Source organism: Rana temporaria, chromosome 1 (genome assembly GCF_905171775.1).
Source record: "Rana temporaria chromosome 1, aRanTem1.1, whole genome shotgun sequence".
Lineage (NCBI taxonomy): Eukaryota > Metazoa > Chordata > Amphibia > Anura > Ranidae > Rana > Rana temporaria.
This window is the reverse complement of record NC_053489.1, coordinates 628,416,572-628,429,927: the sequence shown is the minus strand read 5'-3', so window position 1 is coordinate 628,429,927 and position 13,356 is coordinate 628,416,572. Positions and strand designations below refer to the sequence as shown.

Sequence of the window (13,356 nt, the reverse complement as noted above, 5' to 3'; positions counted from 1 at the left end):
AATTTCCCACTGTGTTTGCATGTGTTTTCTATATGCTTTTAAAGAAAACCTGCATTGACATCTGCAGGTTATTACTGACCTCCTTCTGAAGGCGAAGCTGCCTGACAGTTTATATACCATATGAGTCCCTGACACAGAACAAGCACGCAACAAGTGAAGTCAGCAGTCCTGATTTGCACTCTTGCCCTAGGTCAGTAATTCAGAAAGCCAGATGATCAGCATGACAATCAGGCAACTAGTGTTTTCAGTTCAGCCAGGAGGGCCAACCCATACATCTCTCAATACAGGTTTTAGCTATATGTGTTTGAAGCTGAACAGAGGCCCTTTAAGACAGGGCAAAAGGGGCAGCTGTCCTGGGCCCTGTCATTGTTGTGGGGTCCAAAGAAGCTGCCTCATACTTGCCAACTATCCTGGTTTAAATTCCCTTGTCCATTGAAGTTTTAGTCCAGTGCTGTGTTCCGATATCTCAGTGTGAAATTATGTTACTAATGCTGCCCAGCTCTGCCCTATTGTGTACGGTTGACACACTTGTGTTTACATGTAAATAATCAGCATTCATATGTAAATAGCGGTTGCCTTTATATGTAAATAGCGGCGTCCGGTGGCATGGATATGTAAATAAAGGTGGCATTAAGAGCCGTTTCACCCTTCCGCAGCACGACTTCGGGGGCGACTCTGCAAGTCGTCCTGAAGACGACTTCAGAGGCGACCTGCAAAACTACTTCTGTATAGAAGTCAATGCAGGTCGCCCCGAGCCGCCCCCGAAGTCGTGCAAGAACCTTTTTCTAAGTCGGAGCGACTTGCGTCGCTCCTATTAGAACGGTTCCATTGAATTGCATGGGACGCGACTCGTCAGGTGGTCCAGTGTGAACCGGCTCTTATATGTATAGCATGCCCCCCCAAAGGTCATATCTACCATCACCTATACTGAATGCTGCTGAATCCCTAGGAGTTTTCTGTCTATTGATGGGTCCGCTCACTTCCCTAGTCCATGGAGTGCAGGCCGTGAGGAGATGATGTGCTATAACCTCTAGCAACCAGTCAGTAAGTGGTAATGATATGCTGTAACCTCTGGCAACCAATCGCAATCGCTGCCTGATCTGATACAGTAGACTGATTTGAGTCTAGATGCTATTTATTGTATGTCTCAGAGCAGGTGGAGAGAGAAATTGGGGGGGCCCCCCCAAGAATTTTTTTGCCCAGGGTCCAATCAATATTAAAGACGGCCCTGCTTCTGATCAGGAATTGTATTCTGAGGGTACATTTTCTTAATAATTGCTTTATTATATTTAATTGTGATAAAGAAATAGGTTCTATATCAGCAGATTGCAGACAATCAGGCGTGGGGTGGACCAAAATACAACAGCAATACCTGGATGAAAAGCTGAACTACTGACCAGAGAGACCATCTCCATTATATGCATTCCATGGCTGGATTTTCCACTTCAAAACCTTAAAGGAACACTAAAGTCCAATTTTATACTTACCTCTACTGTGCAGCTCGTTTTGAACAGGGTGTCCCCGAACCCGGTCTTCTGGGGTCCCTCGTTGGCTGTCTCGGCTCCTCCTCGCAAGAGCTTTCTACCTTCATGCAAGCTCTCTCGCATGGTGGAAAGCTCTTGCGAGCGCGCTCCCGTGATACAGCGGCGGCCATAGCTGCCAACTGTATCACTCGGCCCCGCCCCCCGGCGCTCAGCATCATTGGATGCGATTGACAGCAGCGCCAGCCAATGGCTGCGCTGCCATCAATCCGTCCAACCTAGCCAATCAACGGCCAGGCTGGGAACCGAACAGGATGACGGGACTTTCGAGGGGTGAGGCAAGTAAAACGGGGGCTCGGTGCTGTCGGATGTTTTTTTCACCTTAATGAATAGGATGCATTAAGGTGAAAAAACATTTACCTTTACAACCCCTTTAAACCTTTAATACACAAAGTTGGGTGCTCTAAAGATCCCGTTGACATTCTCATATTTACCTTTTGTAAAATGTTAGGGTTAAAGGAGCAATGAAATTAATGTCGCGTACACACGGTCAGAAGTTCGATGTGAGCTTTTGGTCGGAAATTCCGACCGTGTGTAGGCTCCATTGGACTTTTTCTGTCAGAATTTCCAACAGCAAAAATTTGAGAGCTGGTTTTCAATTTTTCCGACAAGAAAGTTCTTGTAAGAAATGCAGATCGTCTGTATGCAATTCCGCCGAACAAAAAAACATGCATGTTCGGAATCAAGTCAATGCATGCTCGGAAGCATTGAACTTAATTTTTCTCGACTCGACACTTTTTCTTCTCTCCCCTGCCTGTCATTTAGAGCTTGCTCCTTCCCTAGTGCCTGGACACCATGTCCTAGGATCCTTCCAGTCTTGTTGGATCACTTCCTCCTGTCCTATGAATTTCATACTTACATGGCCTTCTTATGAACTATTTATACAGTAATTACCCTCCCACCCCACACGCACACACGGTCTGGTTACCTGTTGGCGCCTTCGATCCTTGTTGTGTTTATGTATAAGGATTTTGGGTCAACTGTATTTCAGATTTTTTTTAACGTTTATACAACGTTATAGCTGCAAAGGTTGGGCAAACCAATCAGCTTCCATTTTTTTTTCTTTTTTTTGTCAAAGCTTAATTGAACAAGCTGAAGTTAGAAGCAGATTGGCTATCATGCAAGCTGTACCAGATTCCACACTCTTCAGTTTTAGTAAATCAATGCCATAAGAATGGAACCCAGAAACACAGAGAGCTACCGTATTTATTGGGGTATAGCGTGCTCCTGCGTATAGCGCGCACCCCTAAAGTTTCCCCCGAATTCCTGTGGAAAAAAGTTTTTTTGTACTTACAGTTTTGGTGTCTTGCGCGGCGTCCATGTCGGGTCCGGCGTCCGTCTGCGGCTTCGGGTGTCCTCTTCGTCGGGTCCGGCGTCCTCGCGTCCTCCCCGCTCGTTTCCCGCGCCGAGTTTGAATACTGCGCCGACATATACAGAGCGCAGTACACTCGTATATTGTCGGGCAGGCTCGGCTACTCCCGCGCTGACGTCCTGTACGTCCAGGACGTCAGCGCGAGAGGAGCCGAGACTGCCAGACAATACACGAGTGTACTGCGCTCGGTATATGTCGGCGCAGTATTCAAACTCGGCGCGGGAAAGCGGGTATCGGCGTATACCGCGCACCCACGATTTTGCCCTGATTTTCAGGGCAAAAAAGTGTGCGGTATACGCCGATAAATATGGTAATTCTTATTGCTCATTACAGATTACAGTTAAAAGATTTGGGCACCCATGACTTTTTCCCAAAACACAATTTTCGTTTTACCATATAACTGTGGTGGTACCACTGCAACCGCCACCAACGCAGCCTATAAAACAACTGTAACCTTTCTTTTAGCCATTATCCCACTCATTAGGGCAAGCACACACAAAATTATTTATGATAAAGGAATAAGAGCATAGGCTGCCAAGCTTGTGCGCCAAAGATGAAATCGGTTAATAAAATATTGTGCTGCACAATCTGCGTCTCCCACCCTCTTGCTGAGCCTGGCTCAGCCTTGACCGTCTCAGTATTCCATGAGCATTGGAACCGTTTCACGTTATTTTCGCTTTCCAAGAAAAAGTTGAGCGGAGAGATATTGTACTAAGCTGTGCGGACTGGGCTCCATGCTCTGTGTTATTGTCTCCACTCGATCTATCCCATGGGCATTGCACAGCTCGCAGGAATCAAATGATTATTTACATAAAGCACGTTAATAAGACCTGAAATACTTGGTCTGACCGTGAATCAGCGGAACACTCACCAGCCATTGTTGGGGGATTTCAGGAAGAGGCATTTGCGGCGGGGCCGGCACGCTGATCAACGTCTCAGCTTTGTGAACATGATTCTTCAGCTCCAATTCTGCCGAAAATAAGAATAATTTAACACATAAGATGCAAGACAATATTTGGGGCTGCTAAAGCAAGACCATAAGGCCCGCGATTCCAATACGCTCAGGTGGAAACGGGGCCCAATAGCAAATGGAAGGGAATTTTACATGAGATAACAACCTTCGCCATCCAAAAGAAGGCCACATTGGGGCAGAACTACCTTGAACAGAGCCACTATCCTGCTCCTGGAGCTAAAATTTTATTGAACGCAATCTATAGAAGTGGAGGATCCTGGGTAACAACATACCAAGGCTTATTGCTGCCTGAGACAGTATTGAAAATGCTACCTATAAGTCCATTATAAAGATCTGTGAACAGCCAGGTTTGATGGCATTTGGCACGCAAAATAAAATAAAAACACCCAGTGAGGGTAGCAGCATATGTCCCGTGGGCCTCCCCACAGTGCTTCAGAGGATGTAACGTGGACGGCACCATGTTTCACACATGGTGGACATGCCCGAAAGTGCAAAGGTTCCGGATACGAACATACAAATTCATATACTCATTGACCCAGGTAAATCTCATTAAATCACCTCTACAGGCACGTTGGGACGCCCAGTGGTGGGAACATCAAAACATATGAAGAGACTCATAGCCTTCATATTCGTAGCAGCAAGAATATCTATAGCCAAATCTTGGAAGTCCCCTACGATCCCTTTCCACCTACTAAGATCGAAACTATCTTGGATAATGGCGAATGAACGCCTCTCGGCAATTCTAAACAATAAGGTTGCTTTCTTCAACAAAATTTGCGACTCCTAGATTAACAACCTTTCAGCTACACAATGAGATGGGATTGGCTCGGGAGCGCTTTTCTTCGGGGCCAGAGTACACCCCCTTCACTATCCTCTACTCTTCATTCTGTCATCTCTTTTCTCTTTCTCTCCTCTCTCAATCTGAATTTGCCTCACGGTGGGCCTTTGGACCAACCATGGCCCATGAGACCACTAGGAAGTTAAAGCGGGAGTTCACCCAATTAGTTTTTTTTTTTCCATTTTCCCCTTAGCTTCATGCTCGTTTTGTCTAGGGGAATCGGCTATTTGTTTTAAAATATGATCCGTACTTACCCGTTTTCGAGATGCATCTTCTCCGTCGCTTCCGGGTATGGGTCTTCGGAAGCGGGCGTTCCTTCTTGATTGACAGTCTTCCGAGAGGCTTCCGACGGTTGCATCCATCGCGTCACTCGTAGCCGAAAGAAGCCGAACGTCGGTGCGGCTCTATACTGCGCCTGCGCACCGACGTTCGGCTTCTTTCGGAAAATCGTGACGCGATGGACCGTCGGAAGCCTCTCGGAAGACTGTCAATCAAGAAGGAACGCCCAGTCCCGCAGCCCATACCCGGAAGTGGCGGAGAAGATGCATCTCGTAAACGGGTAAGTACGGATCATATTTTAAAACAATTAGCCGATTCCCCTAGACAAAACGAGCATGAAGCTAAGGGGAAAATGTGTTCGCTATGGGTGAACCTCCGCTTTAAGCTAATAGGTTGCTTCATTTGTGTACCATCTGTATAGGTTTGACCTTTTCATGTAAATCTACTATGTGGATGAGGATACATAAAGCTTTACATAAATATAAGACTGTCAGTGATGCAACCGAATCATAACCGATTTGTTACTGTACAATTACTTTCTATAACAGTGGTAAATGCTGATCTTGTACTTGTTAAAAAAATTCCGAATAAAAATATTGGAAAATAAAATAAAAACACATGATCTAGTTTACATTAACCTTCTATTGTCCCAGAACGTTGAGGAGCTATGCAGCAGGAATAGAGAACCATCTCATGTGAGGGGCAATGCAGGGGTAAGACTGGCATGCTAACCTTATCTGTGCCCATCCATTCATGCATCCTTCCTTTCTGATATACATATACAGTACTATGCCAACCCTCCTATAGCATCCATATAGGAAAAGATCAGCTAGGTGCATCTCAAATATCCAGGGCATAAACCTAATCTATGCCAGGTGGCAAGGAGATTGTAAGAATTTAGGATAAACATACATTTTTCAAGTTACGATTTTGGAGTTTTATATAGAGCTCAAGTCTCCATCACTATCCCCATGTGCCAGCAATGGGTACACAAAGCAAGGTCCATAAAAAATATGGATGAGCGAGTTTGGGGTGGAGGAACTTGACTGGCCTGCAGAGTCCTGACCTCAACCTGATAGAACACCTTTGGGATGAATTAGAGCGGAGACTGTGAGCCAGGCAGGGGCGGACTGACAACGCATGGGGCCCCCGGGCAATAGAAGATTATGGGGCCCCCGGGCTTACAGATGGCCACCAAGCCAGGAGGCATTACAGAGGCGGGGCAGCTAAAATCTCAGGATTTTCACATCAAAAGCATGTTGGTTTGGACATATCAGGGACAGATGTAAAAAAAAACACCGATTTTTACATACTGTCCCTGGTTTTAATGAGCCTGGCAACCCTGATGGGACACCCTAGTGGCATGGGGCCCTCGGGCAGTGCCCGAGTGCCTCAATGGTCAGTCCGCCCCTGGAGCCAGGCTTTCTTATCCAACATCAGTGCCTGGCCTCACAAATGCACGTCTGTAAAAATGGTCAAACATTCCCATAGACACACTCCTAATCCTTGTGGACAGCCTTCCCAGAAGAGTTAAAGCTGTTATAGCTGCAAAGAGTGGGCCAACTCAATATTGACCCCTACAGACTAAGACTGGGATGCCATTAAAGTTCATGTGGGTGTAAAGGCAAGTGTCGCAATCCTCAATCTGTCTAACACAAAGAAAGTCACAAAAATGTAGTAGTTCAACAGTTCAGTAGACTTTTTAATTAAAAAAAAATATAATGAAATGTTACACTGCTGGGCTCAAGCTATGCTATGAAACTATCTGCTGATATATCATGGTGATGACATTTATATGAACTGTACATTGTTGTCATAACTGTATGGCTGTTTCACTTCATCAGCGGACTGGAGGCTTGCTGGGTTTACCATGGCGCAAGCTTCTCTTGGCCTGTCCAACTAACCTTTGGAAAACTGTATCCTCTGCAGAATGTTGCTTATCACAGTCTTCTTCTCCTTCACAGTGGTGGTGAGATATTCATGGTCCAGTAGTTGTAGAAACAATCGTAGCTCCACTATCAGCTCTTCCATATCTGCAAACAAATAAAAATAGGGACTTTTATCAAATTTATACTGCAATTTCACACATTTAAAGTAACACTTCATTTAGAACGATCTGCCCTAATCTAATCTGACTACATAACATAAGTGCAATGCAATTTCAGAAACACAACCACTCTTTGGGGGAAGAGGTCCTAGGCGGGGCGTAACGCGTAGAACATGGTTCCGGTGACGTCACATACAGCCCTTGGAACACACTGCGCAGCATTTCCAGGTGAGAATTTTTAGCATTGCCTGACACTATTTTATACCAAAATTTGTGTATTGTGTGCAATTTTAATAAAAAGATGATAATCTGCTATGTCAGATTCCTCGTGTCCAATCACAGCTGACCATGATGTAAACAGGAAGAGAGATTGATCGGCTTTTCCTCACTCGCATCTGACAGACCTGAGTAGAGGAGAGCCGATCGGCTGCTCTCCTGCCAGGGGGGGGGGTCTGTGCTGATTGGTTATCCCCTTGTATGCCCGCTCAGGATGCCAGAATGGACCACCAGGGATGGCCACCCCACTGGACCACCAGGTATGCCACCTAGACCACCAGGGAAATGCCAATCTGTGCCCAGGCAGCTGCCAATCAATGCCAATCTGTCCCCAGGCAGCTGCCAATCAATGCCCAGGCAACTACCAATCAGTGCCCACCCACAATGCCTGCCAGTGCCAGAAGGGATGCCTATCAGTGCCATCTATCAGTGACGCATATCAGTGCCACCCATGAGTGCCCATCAGTGCCACCTATAAATGCCCATCAGTGCCACCCATCAGTGCTGCCTACCAGTGCCCATAGTCAGTGCCACCTCATCGGTGCCGCCTTATCAGTGCCCATCAGTAAAGGAGAAAACATACTTATTTACACAATTTTATAACGGAAACAAAAAGAAAAATTATTTTTTCAAATGTTTTGGCAAAAAATAAAAACTGCAGAGGTAATCAAATACCACCAAAAGAAAGCTCTATTTGTGGAAAGAAAATATAAAAAAGGGTGTTTGGGTACAGTGTAGCAGGACCACGCAATTGTCATTTAAACAGCGACAGTGCTGAAATCTGAAAATTGGCTTGGGCAGGAAGGGGGGAAAGTGTCTGGTATTGAAGTGGTAAAGATGATTGGATGATATAAGACATACACAATTTTGCATCCTTATAAATAAGGTCCAGTGTATTTTTTATTTTCTCTGTAATAAAGGGGCTATTGTTATCATGTGTACGTACAGAGAAAATCCGAGAAGAACCACTGTAGGCAGGAAGAAGTCATATGAGTTCAGGCCTAGGTAGCCTGAGAGGACCTGCACATAAAGAACTATACAGCTATAACACAATGTAAAAGATACACAGATATGGGCTAGGATGGATTGGGAGCTGTCCCTTTAGTCCCATCCAGGAGACAGCAGATATATTTAGGGTGTAGGCACAGCAAATGCTCATAAAAACATCAAGAGCAAAAGATGGTGCTATGATACATTTACTTGTATTCAGTGCTGACCAATGATAAAAAATAAAAAAATTATCAATTCAAACACTGCGTTCTAAACAAGGATTGAGATGCATTAAAGCCTCATACACACGATTAGATTTCCATCGGACAAATACGTGGATTTTTGTCCGAAGGGCGTTGGCCGTGAAGTTGTTCTGCATACAGGCGGCAGAACTTTCTCAGCCAACATTCACAAAACTACATGTTTTTTCTGCTCTTTAGCGCCACCCTTTGGGCAACTTCTGCTAATGTTGTCTGATGTTTAGCATTGGTTCGGATCACGTGTGTTTGTACTTTGGATTTTAGTACGATGAACTTGTGTACACGCGGTCGCATAATCCGACGGAACACATTTGTTGTTGAACAATTTGAGAGCATGGTCTTCCAACATGTGTTGTCGGAAATTTCGACAATTGTCCAATGAAGCATACAGACGGTCGGATTATCCGATAAAAACCGTCCATCACACAATTGTTGTCTGATTGCGTGTAAGGGCCTTAAAGTGGTTGTAAACCCTCGGGGAGAAGTTACACCTACAGGTAGGTAAGCCTAGATTAAAGCTTAAGCCCTGTACACACAACCGGTTTGTCTGATGAAAATAGACCGATGGACCGATTTCATCGGACGAACCGATTGTGTGTGGGCCCCATCGTTTTTTTTCCCCATTGGTGAAAAAAAAATAGAACCAGTTTTAAATTTTTCCTATGGATAAAAAACCGTCAGAAAAAAAAACGATCGTCTGTGGGGAAGTCCATCGGTCAAAAATCCACTCATGCTCAGAATGAAGTTGACGCATGCTCGGAAGCATTGAACTTCATTTTTCTCAGCACGTCGTAGTGTTTTACGTCACCGCGATGGATTTTTGACTGATGGTGTGTAGGCAAGACTGATGTCAGCTTCATCGGATATCCGACGAAAAAATCCATCGGATTAGATTCCATCAGATATCCGATCGTGTGTACAGGGCATAACCCTTCAGGTGCTTGCAATATCTCCGAGACCTACATGGTCTCAGAGATATTTGCAATCTCCCCAAGCAAAACACCTTCTCCTGCGCATGCGCCGTCTTGAAAGGGCACGCTGTGCCGATTCAAGCCGGGTCATGCAGTTAAAGGCAGCGTTAAAGTAACGTCACGCGACTCCGGCCAGTCACAGAGCCGGAGTTCGCGGCCCCCGGAATAAGAGGGGTGAAGAATGGACGCTCGCTGCCATGGAGGAAGACGGCAACATCGCAGGCTTCTACTGCAGGTAAGTGTCACATAATGGGCTACTATGCGATGCATAGCAGCCCATTATGCTTTACCTTTGTAGGGAGACATAGAGGAAGTAACACCCATCAGGGTTTACTTCCTCTTTAAGAACCAATATACTTTTACAGAGAACAGAAAATCTCTTGTAAGGTGCCAAGTACACTGGCCCAGATTCACAAAGCACTTACGCAAAAAGTAAGTGCAAATGTGCGCCGGCGTATGTGTGCGGCACACCCACAAACCAACATGCGCCTAAAAACAGGCTACACCCCGCCGACGTAGCTTGCACACGCTGGCGTAGGGTGGGCGCACATATGCGCTGGGTGCATGGTGCTGCTCCCATTGATTAGCCATTCAAACATGCAAATGAGGGAAATACACTGATTCACGAACGTACGTGTGCCCGGCGCATACTACGCGAAATGCGCGCAAGTTGTACGTCCGGCATAAAGTTATTCCCCATAAATGAGGTGCAATCCGGCAACAGACATGCACAGGTCTGCACCAGGGAACACAAGCCGGCGTATTGTGTGTTGGAATTGTGTCTGGCTGGGCGTACGTTATGTCCACGGCGTACGCAGTGATCCGGCGTAGCTTAGGCAGTTGTGCCACCGTGGTTGTGACCAGGCGCAGGGGGGTGCTGTGCATGCGTCCACGTCACGGCGCAGTTCATTATACGTACCTGTCTGGTGCTCGGCCCATTATTTGCATGGGGTCACGCCTCATTTGCATGGGTTCATGGCCACTTCCACCTACGCTGACGCACGCCTTCGAAACTCTCACCACGCTGGCGCAGCGTTGGGAACACAAGCTTGCTGAATGCAATGCTTGCCTCTCCGCGCTACGTTGGCGTAGCGTAGTGTTTGCTCTACGGCGGCGTAATGTGCGCCTTGCTCTCTGTGAATCTGGGCCATTGTCTACACAGGATCTTCCCAGCTCTGGTTATAGCCAGCATGTAATTATTGCACATGGGTCTTTGTGCTGCTGTACATGTGATAGGTCCTCAAGGAGAATTCTGAAATTTCTAATTATTCTTGTGTGAAATCAGTGGCGTGCTAAATGTCAGACCTTGGCCTCTCTCCCGCCGAATCCCGAACACTTGGTCTTCTGTCTCATCTGCTGGACATGACCAGCCGATCTAGGATCTAGACATCCACTGATTACAAGTCAGGGCTGCTGCAAACGTTCCTAGGAAACTGCTTCCAATTTTCCATCCAGCGCAGTTGTAATAATACTATCCAGGTGTCGGAAAACCATCCTTGCAAATTACAGCGTCCATATGTTATACATAAAGAGGATTGTCCAAAGGATTAATACATTAGTGACTGTGCATTACATAAATATGCAAGGTGAGAGAGAAGGATTTCTGCTCCTGATGTCATACTGAGAACAACCCGCTTTGGAAAATCAACCCCTAAAACCAAACAGATGACATTCTATAAAAAGACATCACTACATGACTTTCTGTTGGTGACACAAAGGTGCGTAATACACATAAACGCACAATTTTTTTTTAAAATGTCCTGTTTTACAAACTCACTGATCTGCAGCACATACTTATCAGAAAACCATGGGCCGGATTCAGAAAGAGATACGACGGCGTATCTCCTGATACGCCGTCGTATCTCTGAGTTCGGCCGGTCGTATCTATGCGACGGATTCAGAGAATCAGTTACTCATTGATATCCCTAAGATCCGCCAGGTGCAAGTGTCTTACACCGTCGGATCTTAGGCTGCAATTTCAGGGTGGCCGCTAGTTGGCGCTTCCGTATTTTTACGTGAGGAATATGCAAATGAGTATTTACGCCGATTCAGAAACGAACGACCGCCCGACGCTTTTTTTTTTATGTCGTTTGCATTCGGCTTTTTCCGGCGTATAGTTACCCCTGCTATATGAGGGGTAGCTAATGTTAAGTATGGTCGTCGTTCCCGCAACGAGTTTTGAATTTTTTACGTTGTTTGCGCAAGTCATTCGCGAATACGGCTGGACGTAATTTAGGTTCACGTCGAAACCAATGACGTCCTTGCGACGTCATTTAGAGCAATGCACACTGGGACATTTTACGGATGGCGCATGCGTCGTTCCAAAAAAACATAAAAAAAACGCGGGGTCAAGACACATTTAAATAAAACACGCCCCCTACATTCCCATTTGAATTACGCGGCCTTACGCCGCAACACAAGTATATGTAAACCCTCACCTTGTAAAACAACACATAGGCCCGGATTCACAAAGCACTTACGCCGATGTATCTCGATATACGCCGCGTAAGTGTAACTATGCGCCGTCGTATCTATGCGCCGGACTCTGAAACCAAGATACGCCTGAAAATAGGCTTCATCCGACCGACGTAAGTTTCCTACGCTGGCGTATCGTGGGCGCATATTTACGATGGCCGCAAGGGGCGCTCCCATTGATTTTTGATTTGAATATGTAAATGAGGGAGATACGTCGATTCGCGAACGTACTTGCGCCCGGCGCATAATATACACAGTTTGCGCAAGTCGTACGTCTGGCGTAAAGTTATTCCCCATATATGAGGCGCAAGTCATGTTAAGGTATGGACCAGGGAACACAGCCGTCGTATTTTACATTGTTTACGTAGTACGTGAATAGGGCTAGGTATATTAGATACGCTACGCCGGCATAAATATGCGCCAATGTATGTGAATCCGGGCCATTTTTTTTTAAAACAGGGGTCTGGGTCTCTGGAGACGGATTGCAGACAGGTTGTTTCTTATGGATTATGTATCTATGAGCCGTTAAAGAGGAAGTAAACCCTGGCTGATTTTTCTTATTTTTAAAAATTTTCACATAAAATAGCTCATTACAAGGGATAATAGATTGAAATCATCCGAAACAAGGTCTATAAATATCTTATTTAGGCCCCTTTCAGACGGACGGCTGTTTTGCCAAAGTAAAAAGCACTACCAATGTTTTGTGAAATTCAAGGCTCCAGGAACTGCGATTAGCTGCATTTGCACATTGCGATTACATGCGTTTAATTGCGGCCGCGTTTAGCTGCGGTATTCATTTCCATAGCAACCCTTTTTATTTTTTGGGATTATGATGTGCTTCCTGGTGTTCTTTTTTTTTTCCAACGCTGCTATCCGCAGGTGACAAAAAAGACTGCGATTACGTGCATATAGCTGCACTACATCGCACCTGGACGCATTCAATTCTATTTTTTCTATTCGCACCAAACCGCATGTAACGAAATCGCACGTAAACGCTGTGTGTGAATGGGGCCATAGGAAAACATTGTGTGCTTTTAGCTGCGGTAGAAAAATAGAAAATCCGCAGCTAAAAGCACCATTCTATCCGTCCGTCTGAAAGGGGCCTTAGGGTCTTTGTAATCTCTTAATTTCCGGGTATTGGCTGTGCCATTGTTTGTGCCGTTTGATGAATCTGTTCTGGACGTCACTTCCACCCTTACTCGGTTTCCCTTTCGAAATCTCGCGCATGCGCCATAGTGCCGTATCAGGAAGGAGATAATCAGAGCAGTATCGAAAGACTTCTCTGTGCCAATCAGAGGGGAAGCTCGTCCATAGAAATGTCCCAACATGGAGGG

General features: G+C 45.7%; 1 protein-coding gene across 2 annotated transcripts in view; it reads right to left on the bottom strand.

The window, feature by feature from the left end:
• The window catches only part of AFAP1 (actin filament associated protein 1), a 241,582-nt gene that overhangs the window by 128,255 nt on the left and 99,971 nt on the right, over positions 1-13,356 (bottom strand). For both annotated transcript variants that reach the window (XM_040335377.1, XM_040335378.1), the window contains exons 2-3: positions 6,908-7,036; positions 3,785-3,882 (exon numbers count right to left, since the gene is read on the bottom strand). In XM_040335377.1, coding sequence (XP_040191311.1) covers positions 3,785-3,882; positions 6,908-7,036 — 227 coding nt within the window. The remainder of the gene's footprint in view (positions 1-3,784; positions 3,883-6,907; positions 7,037-13,356) is intronic.